A 21,963-nucleotide genomic window follows, 5' to 3' on the forward strand; every position below is an offset into this window, starting at 1 on the left:
TGAAACTTTTTTAAAACAAAAAAAAAATTAGCTAGACCTCCTCAAAATTGGAGATCAACGGGGTGGTTACTGTAGCGTAGATGCCACCGGTTGGGCAGTTCGACAACTGATCTACAGTACACTGAGGGAGTGACCCATTCCCTGACGACGCTGACGACGTGGTAGATCCCACAGAGATTCTGGGAATCGAAGCAGAATTCGGGAGGGCGGCGTCAGTGGTAGTGACTTGTAGGGGTTCACGATGTGACTGGCTAGCATGAAGCATTGGGGATTGACTTGGTAACGGGATCGTCGGGATTACGGTGGGGAGTACTGTACCAAGTTGAGTGGAGGTGGAGAAGTAGGCGTCTTGAGATGAGGTGACCGGGGCGGCGCAACACGGTGGACGGGTGTTAAGTGTCAACTGGAGTTCCATAATTTTCTGGGTGAGCACGTCGATCTGGGAGATGAAGTGATCTTGGGTGCGATGCATTTCCCACAGGGTCTCGTGCATATCGCTATGAAGTTTTCCGACGTCGAGCAGCGAGTTTCCTTTCTCTTGGAGCTTTCGCTGATCCCACTTGATGCGTCGGAATTCGTTGATCGAGTGGAGAAAGCGACGTTGGTGGTGACGGAGACGAAGGTCGTCGCCTTTGTGCAACGCTTTTTTGTATTTATGGATGAACCTGGAATGACAAAAGTTGTAAGAAGAATCTTAGGGTTCCTGTACCAAAAAATACTTAAACACCCCCAACGAAAAGTTGGTCAGTGTAAAGTTACACTTACCACGTCTCCTGAAGCACACTGGCCGCTGCATTCTTCCTTTGATTCGTCAATTTCGAGTCGGCCATGAAGTTATTCACGTGCTTCTCCGCTCTCGACAATTCCAGCTTCCGCGAGATAATAGCGATCAACGCAGAGGAGACTCCGGCGCCCTGAAACCGCACAAAATTTTGATCCAAACACCTCGTGGGGTCTAAAATTCTTACCACAATACCAGTGGTAATCGAAAGACAGCGTCCGCAATAGGTGTTCGGAACGATGTCACCGTAGCCGATGGACATGAAGGTGACCATGATGAACCACATTGAGTTGAGGTAGTAGTGCTCCACGTCGAGTTGACCGTCGTATCTGGAAAAATGAGAATTTTGACTTTGTCGGGGTGCCTGTATGTCCCAAATCATACTAATTCGATGGTCTAGAAAAAGTTGTATAAAAGGTTGTCAGTGTAACTTTTACACTGACGAACTTTGACATACAGTATCTCAGCTCTGCTAAATTGTCAAGGCTCTGTCTGTGTGTATCTACGTTCGGATGCCTTAAATCTTCTCAAAAATGCCAAAAGATTGACTCTAGGGAGCGCTGAACTTAGGTCATTTCCAGTTTTAAGTCTGCCTGTGGGTCCTATCATCCAGATGTCTCACCTCTCACACTGCGTAAACATCCAAGACATACACATCCAATAGGACAGTGTAAAGACTATAAGAACACGAAGTGGATGATCAGCCATCATAGTCTTGATCACGAATCGAAAGTCCATGGAGATACGGTTAAGTGCGGCGATTGACCGGGTGGCGGCGTCCTGAATTTGTAAAATTTTGCATCGGCTCACAGATCTTGGGACCCTTACCTGAAACTGTTTGCTGTGTAGAACCATAAAGCGACAAACTAGATAGGAGCGTAGAAACATGGGGACCGACAGTAGGACATCCACGGGGACGTTGATCATTTTGACCTGTCGGGTGTCCGCATTGATATAGGGCATTCGCATGAGACCGTCGGAGAAGATTTCAGGGAACGGACAAATCATACAGACCAACACTTCGATCAACATTTTCACAAATCGATCCGTACTAAACGCCACTCGCCAGTCATCCGCTCCACTGTCGATCAACGCGATTTTCACCTCGATCGCGTGATAATTCACCAGACAACAGATCAAAAAAAATGTGGAGACGACGCAGGCGGAGCGCAGGATTATTGAGATGGGGGAGTCCTAAAAAAGTGATAAAAAACCATAATAAGATTTCTGTAAAACTCACTTTAGTAATACCGGTAGAGCCAGAGAGAGCCGTAAGTTCAGAGTCGATTATCACCAGGATGAGGCCAACAACGGCGAGGAACAGAGATATGTCACAGACCTGGAAGAAGGGGAATTGAGGCTGGCGTGACTTTGGCGCGCGCGTGGGAAACGCTCTGGGGATCTAGATAGCGCTGATAGCGTAAGATAGCAGAAGATAGCAGAAGATAGCCAGTTTTCAGAAGTTTCAGATCTTGAAGTTTCAAGCAAAATCTACCTAATTTCAAAACTGTTAATACCACTATGTTCAACATATCTTGTTCAGTATTATAGACAGTTTCCAAAAAATCTTCTTGTTAGAAACTCCAGTCATGCAAAAAAGCTTATAGGAAACGCTTGACGGCTCATGACTTGGCTCACAGAAAGATTTAGCAAATTTTTATTTCAGATTTGGAATTTACGGACTTGAAAGTATCCCAGGCCACTAAACACTACAGATTCCTACTCAGATTTTCAAAAAATCCAAAAAACGAATGTCAGACCTCACACCTCAGACCTCAAGTCCGGAGCTAGCCGGGTTTGACAACGCCTAAAACAGTGTGGTCATATTTTTTCAGGATCAAAATTGTTTTTTTCCTTTTTCTCCATAAAATTTTGAGCAATTTGATACAAAAATCGGCAGATTCAATCCAGAATTCACAATGTTACAGATTTTCGAATAGTTTAATTTTTGGAAATTATCGAAGAGCCATTATTACTCGGTCAGTTTTTGGTACAGCTTCATGAAATTTATATTTTCAGAATCAGCATGTCTAGAAGCTTCCATGTTTTCCCTCACGCAGTCACAAATTTCTTCTTCTTACTTATTTATGCACCCTAAACCTAATTACTCCCTATTCATGCAGGTGCAAGCACTTCAAGTTTAGATAAATATAATTACTTTCTCCTTTTTTTACTTTCGCTCTCTAAAAGTGATGTGTGCTGCCAAAACATACCTTATTTCTTCGAATGAACAATTGCTTGCGGAGCCGGCATCGCATTTTTGCGGTACTGTCGCTGAAATAAATAAATTATGTACATATTTTAAATCAATAAACTTTTGAATACTTTTTTTTTAAACTATAATAAAAACCCACTCAAAAAAGAAGAATATTGTGTCAACGATAGTTTTTCGGGTGAAAATTCGCATCTTTCAGTGTCCAATATTGAAAAGTTGAGGAGAATTTAAAGTTCAAAATAAAAATCTTTTTCATCCGAAATGACCAGATGTTATGAGTCTCCTTCCATCAAAAACGCAAAAAAACGCTTCTGATTTTTTGACTCCGCCCACTTTTTTCATATATATATTGAGGGCAACGAGAAAGAATGTATTCGGGGGTACAATTTCATGTTTTCCTATATAGGGTGCTCATTAGACAGAGAGACGGGAAGGAATATGAGATGGAGTGTCACGAAATGTGTTTTCTCAATGGCGCTGAGATTCTGACAACACAGACTTTTTAAGCCAGAAGGTTCAGTGATCAAAAAAAAACGGCTAACTTTTGAAAGCCGTCCTGATCTCCAAAAAAGTAGGATTTTGAAAATTTTTATTTGGGCTGATAGACCGAAAATCGGCCTACATTTTTGTAGTTGGGAACTTTTTTGTAGCTATTTATAGTTTTGAGATACGGGCGGTCAAAGTTAGGTACTTGAGGCGACGCGAGAGGAGACGCAGAGAAGCGAGGGTGCCTGCTTTCTCTGCGCGCGCTATCTCGCTCTATTTTTTGAAATGCCTGTATCTCAAAAGCCTGCAGAGCTATCAAAAAATTTTCAACTACAAAAATATAGCACAAGACTGTAGTTTGTAGTCAAATAAATTTTATAAAAAACGAACCACATGACCCAAAGTTACAGGGTGTCAAAGTTGACTAGTTTTTTTGGCTAGCGGATGCAGAACCTTTGTATCTAAAAACCCTGCAGAGCTATCAAAAAACTTTCAACTACAAAAATATAGCACAAAACTTGTAGTTTGTAGTCAACAAAATTTTGTAAAAAATAAACCACATATCCCAAAGTTACGGAGTGTCAAAGTTGACCAAATTTTTGTCAGTGTAACTTTTTTGGTCAGTGTAAAACTTTTTTCCCCCAATTTTTTTTCAGCCTATTCAAACAAAAAATTTACCGCCATTCATGTGGATAATAGAAAACATTCAACTCGGGATCAGTTAGTGCCTCTTCAGATAACATTTCTCCATAAGAATAAAAAGAAGAAGAGCAGAGCCGCCACAAGACAAAAAGTGTTGATAGAATTCGGGTTTCAGCTTCCGCTTCGTTCCTCTTCTAACACAAGCCACGCCCCTTTTTTCCTTATATCGAATTTTGTCAATGACACTTGCCAAGTGACGACGACGAGGATAGCCGAGAACTCAGTGAGAAGTCGAGAGGGATCAGAAATGCAATTAGGAAAGGGGGATGGGCGAGAGAGTATGGTAAGTGGAGAGACGCAGAGAAACGGAATAGTAAAAGTTTCGATTGCTGTAATCAAATTGTTGAATTATCCCTTTTTTTTCTGCTGGTGCTGAAAATTTTTTTCGGTTTTTTCCGTTTTTGGTCAATAAGGTTCCCACCATCCGCAAAAAATTTTGGTTGTGAAAAATATATGAATGTTTTTTTCTTTTTTTATCTCACGGAACGATTAAACTTCTAACCAAAAAATATATATCATATAACAGATATGAGATTAATTCGATTTCCTGAGAGATGGACTTTTGGGAAATTTTTCGGAAAAGGGAATAATTTTTTTTGTGGGAAAGTGAAAGGATCGTGGGATTCATAAGGTGTCAAAAATGTTTCGAAAATGATTTTCAGAAATTTGAAAAAAATTGGAAAATTGGAAAAAAAGTTCTGAATTTTTTTTGTTGTTGAAATTTTCAGTTTTTTTTTCAGAAAACGTTCTGATTTTAACTGTTATAGGTAATTTCTTAATTTTCAAAAAAATGAAAAAATTTAATGGTGAAGGCACAAAATACCGAAAGAAAAATTTCAGACAAAAAAATTTTCAGCAAAAAAAATTTCAGACAAAAATTTTTTAAGTGTTAGGAGTTTAAAGCACAAATTAAACTATAAAAACCAGTATCCCGAATTTCCAGACATCGGAATGAAAGAAGTAGATAAATCGAAAAAAAATCAGAAAAAAATTTCAGCCAAAAAAATTTCAGACAACATTTTTTTCTGAATTTTTTTCCTTTGATTTTTTAAGTGTTAGGAGTTTAAAGCACAAATTAAACTCAAGAAAAACCCAGAATCTCGAATTTTCATATACCGGAATGAAAAATCAAATTCACCAAAAAAAGGGCAACATTTTTTTTCAGCATTTTTTTTCAGTACAACCTACATAATTCTCCTCAAATCCCTCTTCAGACAAAACCATGGCATAATAATGCTAGGAATACTGTTAGTGAATGTGTGCTCCATTGAACTCGGTGCCATATTTCTTAAATCCAGGGAAAAGGAGACGTGAGTTATGGGGGTTTTCTCTCTTCCTAATCCGGAAGGAAAGGTGTAAAAGGGGGCGGAGCCTATTTGGTCCTATTTGGGCGGCTCCGACGGGGGATACACATACAATTTTGATTAGCTCTTTTCCTGGTTCTGGCGAAAAAGAAGATAATAGAGTTAGAAGGGAAATGTCAGCAATATTTTTTTGAAAAAAAATGACTCACATGACAAAAAAGTTCATAATTAGAAGTTTTTTTGGAAGTTTCTGCAGAGTTTTCGGAATTTCCCAAAATTATTAGTATCTTCTTAGTCCCCTCCTCGCCAAAAATCCCAAAAAAAATTCTCATGAATCTCAAATTACCACCTCGAAAAGGTTGCCCTGCAGAAACAATTTTTAGGAAAAAGATTAAAAATGAATGCGAAAATTTTTCCAGAAAAAAATGGAGAGAGGCGTAAAACAGAATACACATTTTGGGGCCCTCTTTTTATGATACCCAGAGGATCGGCGAAATTTCACAAAAAAAAGAAAAATAGAAAAAAGTTACACATGCTTAGTAGGGTTCTTGTGGTTTGAGTAGTAATTGATGGAGTGACAACCTTCAAGATCCCGTCAGGGTCTCTAGGAAAGTTAATAAGATTAAAAATTTGATAAGTATATCAAACAAGCCTAGGGCTACATTTTTGTAGTTGACCACTTTTCGCTAGGATTGCACAGTGCAGAGATATCCGCCTTTAAAGATGGTAGGAGAGAAGGAGTAGAGAAGCGAGAGTGTCTGACTGTCTGCGTCTACTTTTTTCAGTGCTATCAGAAAGTGATCAACTACAAAGTTATAGAGAATTTTATGCAGATCATTTTTGTAGTTAAACGTTTTTTGATAGCTCCGCCCACTTTTGAGATATGTAACTTTAAAGATAGGGCTTTGTATAACAAAACGTACGAAAGAAAGGGTCACCTGAGTAAAAGATAAAAGTAAGTCTTAGCATAATCCTATCTAATTCCTTAGATATAGAGTTTTCAAGCTCTAGGTTACTATAACTCCCTCATATTTATTTATCATACACTGATAATTATTCTTTGTCAGTGTAAATCTACAATGACCAGAACCTAACTAATACAAAAACGTCTAGCGTACTCCACCCAATTTCCCTTCTAGACGCCGGATATCCCGTCTCAATGACGGCTCAACACATTAGCATTATAAGGTACAAACCAAACTTTTAGGCATCGACTGACTCAGTCGGAGTGCAGAACACAGCCTTGTTTTAATGTATATGTGCTCATTGGAGCTGAAAAAAGAAAAAAAAAACCCAATGACGTATTTTTCCTTTGTTCTTCTTTCTAAAAAACCCAGAACTCAAAGATACTGACTCACCTCGAAATAGCGATACCATAACCGCTCTGCCGTCTTCTGAACCCAGCAATCTTTCGGGGAGTCTGTAGACCGCCCGTCGTCGCTCCAGAAGCTGTGCCACCCTCGTCGATGACGTCATTGTCGAAACGGACACCTCCATTCACGTAACGGTCATCTGCAACTAATTATAATCAAAATTATGGGTTGTACTGAGATAATTCTTGACACCCCAAATTATGTGTCGATTAGTCACTGTGTTATTATTTTTCTTATTTCCCACATTTCCCAGCTATGAAATTTGAATCCCGTCTATATTTGACGGCGTCTGCCTCTGATGTGACGCTCCAAAAATTTCCCGGAAATTTGTGACTTCAAAAAACTCCGGAGAACCCGTCAACAATATTCCCAGAAGAGTAACTCTCTTTTGTTCTTCGATTTTTCCCCAATGTACTAGTCACTCAATTTATTGGCGAGTCTATGTCCCATAGGGAAACAAACTTGGAACAAAAATATTCGGGGAGTAAAAATTTTTTGGTGGTTTTTTTTTTGGGGAGGTCTTTGTTCTCTTACTTCGGGAATCTGGCAAGTTGTGCGGTAAAACCGTAAGTTTTACACTGACCAACTTTGTCAGTGTATCTTTGACAATGATCAACTTTTACATACTGTTTTTCAGCTCTGTTAAATACCCTGATTTCAATATTTGGCACGAATACTAAACAGGACTTGGGCTATATTTTTGTAGTTGACAACTTTTTTGTAGAAATTCGTCCTGGAGAGTTATAGCATGCGAGTGTCAGTGTCACTGACAAAGTTGGTCAGTGTATGAAAGTTACACTGACCAAAATTGGAGCATTTTTAATTTTTGAAGCAAAATCAATTAAGCAATTAAACCTAAGCCTAAAACCCTAACCCCTAGTCTAAGTCTTTCTCAAGCCTAAGCCTAAGTGATCCCTTAGGGCTTAACTTAAAATTTCCGTTTAAGCCTAAGCCGAAAGTGTTTTCCTTAGGCTTAGGCCTAAGAACCTGTAGACTCTTGAGGCCGCGCCTACTTCCTGCCAATACCTTCATCAATAAGAATTTTGGCGTCAGAATTGAAACAGAACCCAAATATGATCGCTTGGAACTTCTGCATGAATCAAAAAGCGAATGGGAATCCTTGAAGACGACCGGATGTCATTAATGGAAAAGGATTAACGGGGGGACAAAAAGCGAAGAAGTCGTTGGTTGCCAAGACACGCGGACAAGAAATAAGAGTGGGAGAAAAAGAACAGAAATAAGGCTCCAAGTGTGAGCTGAAAAAATGGGGGCGGAGTCTGAGCTGTTCGGCTGAGTTGCTCTGTGTGTGTGTGCGGGGGGGGGGGGGGCTCTTGGGGGGGAAAGGCGCCCAGCCGTTTTTAATTATAGAAAAAGGCACCGGGCGGGAAGAGTTGGGAGGGATATCGGGGGGAAACATTTGAAAGATTCGAGAGAGACGCAGGCGAATAAAATAGACGATTAATTTCCAAACGGACAATGACCACCCCACTTTTTTCCCCCAACTTGTGGACCCCTGAATTTAAATTTAATGGGATAATTTTTGGTCGGTTCGTTGTAGCAGTAGTAGTGGCCGGACACTCATTTATTATACATATGTATTGAATTTTTGCAACAATTGGTCATATTGAAAATTGAAATATTGTTGCGTGTGGAAAACATTTTTTTTGGGTTAGAATCAAACTATATACACATGATGAATGTTTTTGGGAGGATGAAGATGAGGAAATGAGTTTGGAGTCAGAATTGGAGCGGATTTTTCAAATGGTTACTAGTAAATAAGGTCAGAAGACACTTTTTGGAGTTTTGAGGGGGCGGAAGATCAGAATAATGTAATATGAAGTTAAATATCAAGTAAAGTTTGAAAATTGGTTAAGGAGCTTGAAATGGAGGAAGGCGGAAGGCCGAAAGCGGAACATCAGCGGAATTCCGCGTTATTTTTTTTGAATTTTTCACTGATAGATAGTACCGATTATAAAATGGCTATCAATTGAGAAAAAAACAAATTCCCGGAATTTTACTGTTGATTAGTATAACAATCTCATTCCTGGCCTAAAATTCCACTTTTTGGGTTTCTAGACCATCAAAACTCGGTCATTTTAAATTTTCGACTTTGAATTTAAATTCAGCGTGTCAATACCGTTCGAATGAGTATAATCATGACACATTTTGCTCAAAAACGAAAATTCCTAGTTTATGCGCTTTTAAAATCGTGGCGGGACCCAAAATTTCTCGATTTTAAGCAAAATACGTCATGATTATACTCATTCAAACGGTATTGACACACTGAATCCGAATTTCTTATAGAAAATAGGATATGACCGAGTTTTCATGGCCTAGAAACCCAAAACGTGAAAGGTAAATTATGAAAATTCTTACAGTATGCTATTGATCATGTATTACTTCATATTTTCGGCTAGTTTTCGAAACAATTCGCATCGAAAATCCAAAGAAATCTCATTTTTTCTAAGTGTCTACCGTTAAGACCCTGAATCTCAAAAGTTCTCTGATTTTTACATATTCTTGCTAAGCATGTCATATTAAGCTAATTTTCAGCAAAATTTCAGCAATTTTCATTCCTAAAACTTTACATGTCAGAGTCTATGTTGCGAATTTTCGATATATTCCTATTTGTCATGATTTATTCAGTATGTTAGACAATTTTCAGAAGTTGTGACCTACTGGAAGCGATTCTAAAAACAGCAAATAGGCTATAACACCAGGTGTGTAATATGTAAATACAATTTTTTCCATACTGATTCAATAAAGAAATCTGTGTCAAGTTACACGGACTTGACGGACTTGCACTCCTCAGGAAATCGAGAAAAAAAAAACACATTTTATCTATAAAAACTTTCACTCGAGACATCATCAACCACGGATTATTTTAATACCAAGAAGATTGAGATTATATGTCGTTTTGCCAGATGTCGTAGGGGAGAAGAGGATGAACTTTGAAGTTACAAGACAATGTAAATACGCTCCCCTGGATAGAGTACCGTGGAGCGCGATTACTCACTACCCCAGACGGTATGGGAAGAATTAGAAAAATCGTGAGAAAACGAAAGAGTTTTTTCTGTGTGTGGCGAAAATCACAAATAAGGCTAATTGTTAGAAGTAAAAAACTTTTTCTCGGAAAATAGGGAAAATAGGAAAAGTACGTGATTTTTATCGGAGGAAGACACTCTATTTGCAGAAAGCAGAGGTAATGATGCGGAAATTGCTCATTATCGGAAAAAAGAGGAGGAGGAAGGAGGAGGAGGGCAAAAGTTGTTAGATTGAAAGAGGAGATTTGGGATTTGATGGAAATTTTGAGAATGTTGAATTCATGGAGATACGATAGTGATGATAGCGATGATAGCGATGATAGCGATGATAAGGGCCGTCGCCTACGACTCTGGAGCCATGGCCTAGAAAATGGTAAACGTGGCCAAGAAATTGGAGAGCGTGGCCTAAATTTCAATAACGACATCAAAATCGGTGACGGTAGTGTAGAAAACGAATCTGTTTCTCACAATTCAGTGGCCGTATGATTTCTAGGCCATGGTCTCAATAGTCCTGTCAACGGGCAAGTTCTCCAATAGAGTCAAGACCGTAGCCTAGAAATTTAGAAGTTTGTAAGCGGTGGCCGTGTCCAGGATATAAATATATTGAAAGACGATGGCCTAGATATTGTGAGTTCGTAAAAAGCACCGATTTCTGAGGAAGCGGTAAGCTATGAAAGCTGGGCTCGGATTATCGTGAAAACTATATTTTTGAGCGATTTTTTCCTGCCAAAACACCCGTTTTTCCCAACTAAAACCAACAAAACAAAAGTCGCCGTGCACTTTTCTTTTCCCGTGGTCTTACACATACATACTCCATTACAATTATTCGCCCTTCTTCCATAATCCATGCCTCACAATCATTTGAAATGACGCCGCCATCGTCACTCACCCCAATAAGCCCTCTGGATTAACCCGGGTCGCGCAGAGGCACGACTTGAAACTTATTTCATTTTCAGAACTCATTTTCTGTCTTTTTGTTTTCAGTTTTTTCACTTTTTTCGCGAACAGAGAGTTAATAACGTCATCATCAATTCCAGACACTTCACAATTCAACAAAATTCAGATGACGTGCCGCCCCGTCCGTTCATGAATAAACAAACGGAGAGAAATGGGGGGTATCATATATCTTGGGCAAACACGCTCTAGTGGACCTGGACTTACATGGATTCGTGAAAATATGAATAATTTGTTTCGGGTCACTTCTTATCACCCTCCTCTTCGTACTGCTTCTTTTCAAGCCGATGGCGCCGTCGATAGTGGAGAATCGACGCGAATCGAACTGACTCAACGCCATCAGCGCCGTCGAACCCGGTGCCAGTGTAGACCGTCTAGGAGGTGCCGCCACGTGACAGCTAGTTTTCCTGGGAGCCGTCACACAGGCACCTGACGTCGACGGTATCGCGGCGCCGTTCGTCAGCAGCTCACTCCGACGACGTCGGCTCTCCGGCGTGTTCTTCTTCTGACTCATTGTACGCGTTCGTCGTCGTGGATGATGATGTGAGGAGGAGCTGGCGCCAAGCTCGGAGACCTCGGTGCTTGGGCAGCCATGCAGGTCAAGCAGAGGCTGTTGAGGCGGAATCGCTGTGGAGCACGTTGGCTGCGGGTTCAGTTTGACGTACGAAGGGGAGGTTATAAGAGTGAATTTTGGAGGTAACTGGTGAGGATCCGGTTACAGTAGTCTTCGGTTTTTTCGACCTGAGGATTGAGGTGACGGTAATATGATTCTGGAATCGGGGTTTTTTGTGACAAAACGTTTTTAAAGATGACGAGGTGATCAGAGAGCGAAGTAGAAAAATGAAAGATCAGAATAGAAGATGTTTGAGATAGCGTTTAGAAAGTTAGGCCCGTAGACGCAGACAGTCAGACAGTCTAGCTTCTCTGCGGCTCCTAAAAAGACGCATATCTCAAAAGTGGGCGGAGCAATACAAAAGTTGTACACATACCAAACTTTTAAAAATCCGGGTATCAATTTACATGAATATTGTCAGTTACACTGACCAACAAAAGTTACAGTGACGTTACAATGACTCAAAACTCAAAACCCACAAGGATAACAGATGACACAAAAGTATAATAGAAAAACTGGAAAAAAAATATGGTGGAGAGGTGGTGGCTTAACTATATATAAGTGGCAAAGAGAAGCGAAAAAAAAACGGAAGAAGAAGCACCACCAGAAGAAGCGTCCCGTTTTGCCCCCTTGGTTGCGTGTGTGCATACCACGGAGCACACACACACACACAACTGAGTGCTCCTCTTCTTGTGGCTTGCTTCTTCTCTCTTCTAGTCCACCGCTTCTCGAATATCACCTCATCCCCCCTCCTTCTCTTACCCTTTTTTTTTCGAAAAAAAGGAAAAAAGGAAGGCCACGCCCCGGTTTAAGCTCAGAGTCGGTAAGGTAAGGAAATAAGAAGGAAGTTTTGATAACGTAGAAAAAAGGTCTGGATTCTAAGATTCTAACATGCTGAAATATGATCGGAAAACGGATATTGACAGTGAGATTCAAAAATCCATAATGACGGTGGCCTAGAAACTCCTTACCGTGGAATAGAATCCCGTGGCCTAAGGCTCTAGGCTCTTGGCTCTAGACTCTAAGCTCTAGGCTCTAGGCTCTAGGCTCTAGGTTCTAGGGTTCTAGGGTTCTAGGCTCTAGGCTCTAGGCTCTATGCTCTAGGCTCTAGACTCTAGACTCTAAGCTCTAGGCTCTAGGTTCTAGGGTCTAGGCTCTAGGTTCTAGGCTCTAGGCTCAAGGCTCTAGGCTCAAGGCTCTAGGCTCTAGGCTCTAGGCTCAAAAAAGTGCAAAAATCAGGTCTAGACCTAACCACCCACCCCCAAAAAACCCCATTAATCAATAAAACACCGAGTCCTAGACTTTCACATAAATGATTTTCAGGCGAGTGCTGGGGGGAAACGAGAAACGACGGAAAAAAGTGGATAGAAAAATATTTAATCTTATCAGGATTATTGACTTTGGCTCTCGCTTTCCCTTTCAGCTTTCGATTATCACGCTCCCCGCTTTTTTTTCTCTCTATTTTTCTCTGGAAGGGATTAGTTTTTCTCATTTTTTTCATTCTTTTTTTCATATTTCATACGAAGTTGGTTTTCTATGAATTGATATGAATCCGTGAGGAAGTAGTCTGGGTGGCCACGCCCCCTTCAGGCGGAGCCTGATACCTTAAGGACGTTCTAGAACTAGTGAACCTAGGAATGCGTCAATATTGCGAAAAGTGGGCGGAGCTTCATTTCTAGAATTATTCATAGCTCTTTTAGGATTAGGAACAAGAAGACCCGTGATTTTTTGTTTTTCTTTAATATATATAATTGTTTTTACATCTGACGTCGTGGAACATGCAGGTGATCTATCATAGATTTTTCCAACAAAAAAAAACACAAAAACCTGAAAAAACCGCTCTAAAAAGGGTAATCTCCGTCGGAGAATCTTTTGGAGCATCCTGACGGAGCCATTATCTTCTCTGTCCCCTTCTAAAGAATTCTAAAGGGGGAAGGAGAAGATTAGGCACACGGAGATGTGTTACGTATATGTATAAAAAGTGTAATGCGATTGGAGAATTCTTTAGAGATTGAACGGGGGGATAGGAGGGGGACACGTCAGAGAGCAGAGCCCCAACCGATTCCCAAGTACTTTACCCTTTTTATCCATCTGAAATCGAAATTCCCCACCCAAAACTAACCATTCTTATTCTCATCCTCTGCTGCCTCGATGTTCACATTTGGTGTCGACTCGCGACGTGGTGAGAAGCGAGCGGTCAGAAGGCTCCGGAATTGTTGGGTGTAGCCGGAGACGCGGAGGATGTCGGAGGAGACCTGGAATAAGGGGAAATTTACAATGACCAAAATTACAGTGACCAAATTTTTTTTTTTTTCCAAAATTTTCAAAATTCAAAAATTTCTCACAGAATCATTTCGCGCTTTTTTGGTTCAAAATTTATTACATTGTATAGAAAAAGTTTTCGGCAATATTTTCTTAGTTGACAACTTTTTGATAGCCCCGCCCACTTTTCAGATATGTGCCTTTAAAGATGCATGCCTGAGAGACAATATGGAGTAGAGAAGCGAGAGTGTCTGACTGTCTGCGTCTCTTTCTTGCAGAGATATCAAAAAGTGGTCAACTACAAAGTTGTAGAGAATTATATGCTGATCATTTTTGTAGTTGACAACTTTTTGATAACTAGCGTCACTTTTGAGATACGCGTCTTTAAAGATAGGCGGCATATTCCTGAGAGAGTAACGAGACGCAGAGAAGCTAGAGTGTCTGATTTCTCTGTGTCTCTCACACAATTTCTTCTCGTTTAGCCAATTTACTTGTCAAATCCATTTTTAGCTCTAAGTCAGTTTGATGCAGAGTATCCCAAACTCCTGCAGCGCTATCAAAAAGTTTTAAACTACAAAAATAGTCACCGTGAATTTTCCCACATTTCATTAGTTGACAACTTTTTGATAGCTTTGCAGGATCTTGAGATATGACTCGTTGAAGATAAGCGCCAAAAAGGAAGAGAGGAGGTGGAGGGGGGACGCAGGCAGTCAGACACTCTAGTTTCTCTGCGGCCTCTCTCTTCCTTTGGTGCCTCCAGGTACCTATCTTTAAAGGGGCATATCTCAGAAGTAGGCGGAGCAATCAAAAAGTTGTCAACTATAAAAATGTAGCCCTAGACATGCTTAATACGCACACCAAAAATTGGGAGCACTGGAACAATTTTAAGATAAAAAATCCTGCTAAAAGCTCACCGAATACATGGAAAACGCTCTATCCCTTCCTTCATTTTTCTCTCCGGAATTAGCGGATAACGAGCCGTTTTTAGTGCCTAAAACCCGCTTTGGCTCAGTTTTCCGTCGATTCAACGGCGAGTCCGCCGGAGAGGTCATCTGGAGAGTTCTAGAAGTGGTTCGAATTCTAACAATGAAAAATAAAAAAGTAGAGAATAGAAGAATAAAGTAAAGTGTGAAGGAACGACAAAGTAAAATGATGTTTAGGCCGTTTTTTTGTGTTGGCAGTTGAAAAAAGTAGAAAAAGAGGGACGGGATGCAAAAAAAACGAGTTAGAGAGTAGATTTGAATAAGGGAAATCATATTTTCACCATTTTCAGCACTCAAACAGAAGAAACAACGGAATGGAAAAAGTTTGTAAAAAAGTTTCTATGAGTCACATTTTTAGAGAACAAGCAGCTGAAAGTAGTCTAGTTAATTGAGTTTTGAACAAAAAAAAGTTTTCATGTGAAATTACTAGAATGATGTTGAATGTATGAAAATGGGTAAGTGCGCTCAATTGAGAATTTTTCAGAACGGGAGGTTCAAGTTCGATGAAGCGCAATTACTGAATAAGTGCAGAAATGTTTGAATTATTCGTTAATTGCAATTAAGATAACTGAGTTGAGTTATTCAAGAGCACGGGGAAGTAGAGAAAAACCACTTGAGATTCAGGGGAAAATTTTTGAAAATTTTAGAATTTTTACTTAAAATTTTGAAAATGTGTCTAGAATCGTCCGATTAGCCGCAAATTCAGCAAAAACCTCTAATAAAATGGCAGCAGATTCATAATGCAAGCGCGCTCCGGTGAAACCACAAAAAAATAGAGTCTGACCAGAAAAAAACATGTTTAAATTAAATAATTCAAATAAAAAAGTAGATGATTAGAAAGCTGAAATTTCAAAGATTCAAAATATTTACTCAGATTTTCATTAGCTCAAAAATGAGCCGAGATACAAAGGTAAACGTCTAAATCGTCAATTCTTGAAAACTAATTTATCCATAAACCTAAAACTGATATAATGGAAAACGATTAGTTCCTGAGGATTCCAAAACTCTACTCAGATTTCTATTAGGTCAAAAATAAACCGAGAGACATGGCTTGAAAGCTTAGGGGCGTCACCTAATCTGCAAAATCCAAGAACAAGTTCAGATTCCTCACGTCATCAGCTTCTTATCTATATAAAAATCACCGAGGAAAACTCATCAGGAAAAAGAAAAAAAGAAAGTTCCAGATGAAAAAAAAACCTAAAACCCTCTTGAGCAAGAAATTGGTTCAATTTATTCGCCCTTCATCCTATAGCTATGGGAGCTCCTCGGATTTCCAATGAGACATTTTTACGAGGCGGGACGGACACTAATTACCCTATCCCAAGGAGACACTAAATTCTTTTCTGGATGATCAATTATTCTGAAGACCAGTAAAAAGTTCAGCCTCTCTTGAATGTGCTTATCCAGGCGGAAGGAGACGAGGCCCAAATCTTTTGGAAAATGAAAAATTGATGAGAATTTTGGAATGGAAGGAGGGTGGAGGGCAAAGCAAATACGAGGAGGAATTATATTAATATGGGTTTCATATAGAGTATGATGCATTTTGTGGGTTTTGACATTTTGAAGGATAATGTCAAGATATCAATTTCAGATTGCGTCATGAAGGCTTTAGGGACAATCAGTTTAAAGCCGCGTATCACAAACCCTGCAGCGCTATCAAAAAACTTTTGCCAACTAAAATAGTCACCATGAAATTTCACACATTTCATTAGTTGACAACTTTTTGATATCTCTGCAGGATCTTGAGATACGACGCGTTGAAAATAAGCCTCAAGAAGGAAGATAGGAAGGGGAAGGGGAAGGGGGAGACGCAGACAGCCAGACACTCTTGCTTCTCTGCGTCTCGTCTGCTCCTCCTGCTATCTTTAAAGGCGTATATCTCAAAAGTGGGCGGACCAATCCGAAAGTTGCCAACTACAAAAATGTAGCTCTAGAATTGTTTAGTATCCATGCCAAGAGTCAGGTAATTTGGGTAGAGGCAGAGGTCGTTATAACCATCAGAGCTACAGTAACCACCAAAAGTTACACTGACCAAAATTAGTCTACTATTTCAGAGAACCGTCTAGCCATTACACAAATAAAAATAAGACATAACTTGTATTCACACCATACAAAAAATATATTCTTGTTATTCCCTCCCCCCCCCCCCCCCCCCCCCCAATTATTGGAAATATAAATTCAAAAAAATGATTAATGGAATACGTCTAATGTACACTACATTTCTTATATCAGACCAGGTGAAAACCCCTCACCTGAGCAATCGGGTTGTCATAGCGATCGTGTCGATCATCATCAGACGTGTGGAACTCGCAGCTTCTTCCCTGACGGCGATCGAGAGGCGCCGGGATAGACGTGGATCTGAAAATTATGGATTTATGAGGGGTCTTGACTAGTTTTTTTCAAATTTTCCCTCTTTTTAATAAAACTACTCTTACCGAGTCCGTTCCGGGTTCGGTAGCTTCTTCCTACGAAGTCTAAACGAGCGGGAAGCCACCGCTTTCCGTTGTTTTGACAAAAACCCCATAGAATTTTGAAGAGAATTTCGAAATGGGGACGAAAAAAGTGGTTATGCTTCTCCCCCCTATAAAAGTTGCCATGTTAGGTAGGCTCCGCCCACTTTTTGCCCCTTTTTTCAGGTGATGTCAAATCAGAGACTTATCGGAAATTGAATTTGTCGCAACGGGATAAAGACAAAAAATTGTAGAAAGGAAATTGGAAAACGAAAAATCCGAAAATATATTTTCTAGACGCTTTGAAAGATCATAGATCCATACAATTTGCGGCACGAATAGGTGTGAAGAATGGTGTCCGAGTATTTGGGCATCCGAGGTGACCGACGATGGAATGCTCCGTTCTGGGGAAGCGGTCGCATTGGATAGGCATCTTCTGAGGAGATGTCTGATGAGGATGCCCACGGCATCTGGAGATTGGACTTTGTACTTTTTTGGGGGAGGAGGAGAAGGAAAGATATTGAAAAAAAGAATAAGAAGAAGAACGGAACAAGCAAACAGAAAGAAGATACGTGGATCAAACCAACAAAAATATCTCTTAAATCTACATAAGCTACTCAACATAACCTCAAAATTTGTTCAAAAATTGAATTTAGGCGGCGTTTTCTGCAAGACAGCTGTTAATAAAAGTATTATTTTTGTTCTGGTCTGCTGCTTCTATAACAAAATTGATCTCATTTTTAAATATTCCTTAATTTATCCAACTGACAAGGGAAGTCTTTGGAGACGAGGTTTCCAAATTTATTTCTGCAATCAAAACCTGCTAAATGTCTCTGCAGACTAAGTTATGAGCTCTTAAACTTTTCACATGATCAAGAAAAAGAAGGACCCCTTTGGGTACACCATTCGCCAATTTGGAATTCCATGTAAAAAAGCGTAACGTTTGTGAGCTCATAACTCGGCTCGCAGAAACATTTAACCGGTTTTGATTGCAGGAATGGATTCCACGTAGTCGAAAGTACCTATGGCCAAATTTATAGATTGTTTGAAAGCCGCGTCTCCAAAGACTTAGAGAAGGGATGACTAATTTTTTGGAGAGAGTCTTCTAGTGTCAGATAGAGTACATATTAGAGTGTCGTCTCGCGAGAATCAGTTACAGCACTTTGCGAGAATTCCAGCTGAATCCAGCATCGTCTCGTTTCGTTCTGTCTCGTTTTGTCCAGCATAAAGTTCAGCATATTCTCGTTCAGCATAGTTCAGCAAAGTTCAGTTCAGCAAAAGTTCAGTTACAGCATATTCCAGCACGTTTCATTTATTTTTCATTCCCGCATAATTTCATGCTGGACATTGCGAGAATCTAGCGAGACGAACGTGGTCCTTCTTTTGTATAAAAAATATAATTTTGACGTTTCTACTTATTTTTTCATTCAGATTTTTACGAAATGAATGTTGAAAATAAAGCAAAATTGACATTGTTAGAACCGTGACCTTCGAAAAAAGTTCAAAATAAAGGAACACTGTACTTGATTCACAATGAAAGATCACGGAAATAACACTTTAGCATAGATTTTTCTATTTTTCTCACAGAAAAATAATTCACGTTCGTCTCGCGAGATTCTCGCAATGTCCAGCAAGAAATTGTGCGGGAATGAAAAATAAATGAAACGTGCTGGAATATGATGTAACTGAACTTTTGCTGAACTGAACTTTGCTGAACGAGAATATGCTGAACTTTATGCTGGACAAAACGAGACAGAGCAAAACGAGACGATTGCGAGAATATGCTGGAATCAGCTGGAATCGTCTCGCTATACGACACTCTAGTACATATGTATGTCTCAAATTTTGGTTATATGAATATTCACTGGATCTGCATTTTTGTAGCTCGTTTCCATATTTTTTCCAACAAATTTTCTTAAATCTGAAAAAAACACGGAAATTCATTGAAAAAGGTAAGAAAACGAGGATTTGAGCAAAAAACCTTGTCCAGAAGGACTACACATTTCAAGTCGGGAGAACGAAAATGGTGACGTTTAGAGCAAATTTTTTAGCAAATGCGAAGTTCCCTAGAATTGTCTGAAGCGTCGGAATCTTCAATAAAAATATAAATTCAGTCCTCCTTGAAAATGAGACAACTCGGAATTAAGGTATTTAGAAACCTTAAAAACAGCAGGTATATTGAATTTGTTTTGATTGGAAAAAAGACTTTGGATGGCTTTGGACATTTCTAAACTGGGGTTAGACATCTCAAAACTTTAAGAATCTAGCTGAGAGTGAAAGATAGGAGAAAATTATAAATCTGTCTAAACAATTGAAGACCAAACCGTTAAAAACCTGAGAAATATATAAGGACGAAGGAAAAGCACGAACGAGAGCCTAGGTGGAAGAGTTTTTCCACGCGGCCTTGTAGTTCTCTCAGATTTTCTCAAAATTATCGCACAATTCTTCGCTTTTTTTCAACAAAATGTCGTCTTTTTCAATTTATATCGCAAAAACAAAAATCTTATCCGCGAGGACTACACGACTGAAAAACTCTTTTACAGGAAGAAGACGGAAAAGCAGATATAGATATTTCAAAACAACATAACACAAGTTCTAGAAATAGAGACAGAAGACCATTCTCAAAAAACATAATATGCGGCTCTCACCATATCACTGATAAGGTTGACTTCTTCTAAAATATTCTCACGCTCCGTTTCACATGATATGCCCCAAAACCCAAAAACCGAAAATTCTCTTCTTTTTTCTATTCTTTGTAGAATGAAACAAGCCCCCCGAAAATATGAGAGAACGGGAATGTGGCAATTTCGATATCGCGAAAATGCTCCAAAAAAATGGAAGAAGAACACACATACACCATAAAAAACGTTTGTTTGAATGACTTTTCTATCTCTCCCTCTTTCTGCAAAACGCCTCCTTCCTTTTATATACCGCGCATTTCAGCTTCCTTCTCAGAATAGAATAAATAAGTGAGGAAAGAAATTTGACACCTTTTCGGGCTGATGGATTGCGTGTTGTTTTTATAATTGATTGCTTGCTATGTATGTTTGTGTAAAATGATCTGGCATTCTGGAATTCCAGACTGTAGCTGAAATTCTAGGCATTCCGAATCAGTTAAAACATTAAAAGCAGGTAAAAATAGAACCGATTTACAAGGTTCCTTGGCTTAAAACCGCCCAAATTTTGTCATATTCATACTAAAATTCTCCAATTTTTCCGCTGAATCCAATATTATCATTTTTATTATCCAGACACTACAGTAGTGCCAGGAAATTTCAAAAAATTGAAGTTTTGCTTCAGATTGGCTTTGAAGGTGAAAAGGTGCAAAGGAGATGACCTAAAATTCTCAAAGCCCACGTCACGACCACACCATAAATTTCATTTCAATGTTCAAGCTATGCAATTGCGCTCTATTGGTAAAATCTTGATTTTTGAGCTTTTCCCGCTTGAAAAAGGAACATTTCGAACTTTGAGACGCAAAAATAAGGCCCGGGTACTTGGCGCCAAAACTCAAATTCCAAAACTTTTCGAATTTTTGTCTCGAAAAAGTCGAATTTTCGACTATCATTTAGAATTAGAAGAAATTCTAAAAAATCATCGAAAATGTACATATTTTCAATAAAAAATTTAAAAAATTGCTTCATTTTTAACCGAGCCTTGACAAGTATGGCTCTAATGCTCTAAACTTGATCCCCCGAAGTTCTACACCGACAGCTATGCTAATGTGCTCCAATGCTGTCACACATGAAATGGATAGATCAAACACATGACTAATATCATAAAGATCAATAAAAGTGGAACCCGGGGCAAGGAATGTATAATTTCCCTCCAGCCGGGGGGGGGACTCGGTGTGGGGAGACAAAACAATGATTAGAATGCAAATTGACACTCGCGCTCTTTTCGGGCATTTCTCGGTTAGGAATGGGAAAAAAAGGGGGGGGGTGACTGAAAATTGCCTGCGCGCTACACCTCATTATTCCACCTGCATTTCTTTTTGGCTTTCTCAGAAAGAGAAAGAGACTGCCATCAGAAATCAAATCAAAATTTTTCTATTCTCACCCTTAACTTTTACTTCTGACTCACCCGAATCGTGGAGTACAAGTAGACACTGTGTGCCCTTTGACGAGCACTCTGCTTGGCGTGGCTCCCGATTTCTGATGGTGTCCGGTGATGGGGATAGTCGATAGGGAGCTTGACAGTGTGTTGCCTGGAAATTATTGATTGATTTACTGATTGCCACCAGATCACCATCGGAGCACAACTCACTGGTACTCTTCCTACTATCACTCTGAACATTGCGGGTTCTTATCAACCTGCTCCGCTTTCGCCGTGTCTCGTGACTCAACGAGACCGTAAGACACGGGCGGTCTGTGGAGAAGCGACGGGGATGGCTGTGATGACGTGGAGAAGCGCCGTCGGAAGAGCACTTGGTGATACGAGGGATTTTATGGGTGCCCGCTGGTGGTGCCATCGGGGAACTATATGAAGGAAGGAGTTCATAGCGGCGATGGTTACGGTAGAAGGAGAACGGAGAGTACATAGTGGGGTAGAATAAAAAATGGAAGTGAAGAAAGGAAGAAAACGTTTTTGTTCTTTTTTAATTGGATTTGGTTTTCTAACAAACAATAGTAAACAAAAATAAAAAAGAACGAAACTACATGAAATTTGATTCAATTCTGTGTATACACTAACTCCAGACAGACTAAAATCTTGGCAAAACACTACAATATTATGATTCTGAGATTCCAATTCCAAGATTTAGAATGAGATTCAAAAGTGCAGGGGCACTTTACACA

The 21,963-nt window shown here is 39.7% G+C and overlaps 2 protein-coding genes across 2 annotated transcripts; both read right to left on the reverse strand.

The window, feature by feature from the left end:
- Nucleotides 1–31: 31 nt before the first annotated feature.
- GCK72_021765 (uncharacterized protein) lies at nucleotides 32–17,637 on the reverse strand (the record flags this gene model as incomplete). Its single annotated transcript, XM_053734481.1, has 12 exons — nucleotides 32–665; nucleotides 766–914; nucleotides 969–1,110; nucleotides 1,404–1,561; nucleotides 1,610–1,975; nucleotides 2,022–2,120; nucleotides 2,995–3,055; nucleotides 6,847–7,000; nucleotides 11,067–11,486; nucleotides 13,595–13,727; nucleotides 16,970–17,075; nucleotides 17,492–17,637. The coding sequence occupies 12 exons, from the start codon at nucleotides 17,635–17,637 to the stop codon at nucleotides 32–34; spliced, it is 2,568 nt and encodes an 855-aa protein (XP_053583394.1).
- A 3,609-nt stretch (nucleotides 17,638–21,246) lies between these two features.
- Nucleotides 21,247–21,707, reverse strand: GCK72_021766 (uncharacterized protein; the record flags this gene model as incomplete). The annotated part of the gene is made up of 2 exons (XM_053734482.1): nucleotides 21,247–21,374; nucleotides 21,434–21,707. 2 exons carry the CDS (start codon nucleotides 21,705–21,707, stop codon nucleotides 21,247–21,249), a joined length of 402 nt encoding a protein of 133 aa, XP_053583395.1.
- Between the last annotated feature and the right edge of the window lie 256 nt (nucleotides 21,708–21,963).

This window comes from Caenorhabditis remanei, chromosome V (genome assembly GCF_010183535.1).
Source record: "Caenorhabditis remanei strain PX506 chromosome V, whole genome shotgun sequence".
Taxonomy (NCBI): Eukaryota; Metazoa; Nematoda; class Chromadorea; order Rhabditida; family Rhabditidae; genus Caenorhabditis; species Caenorhabditis remanei.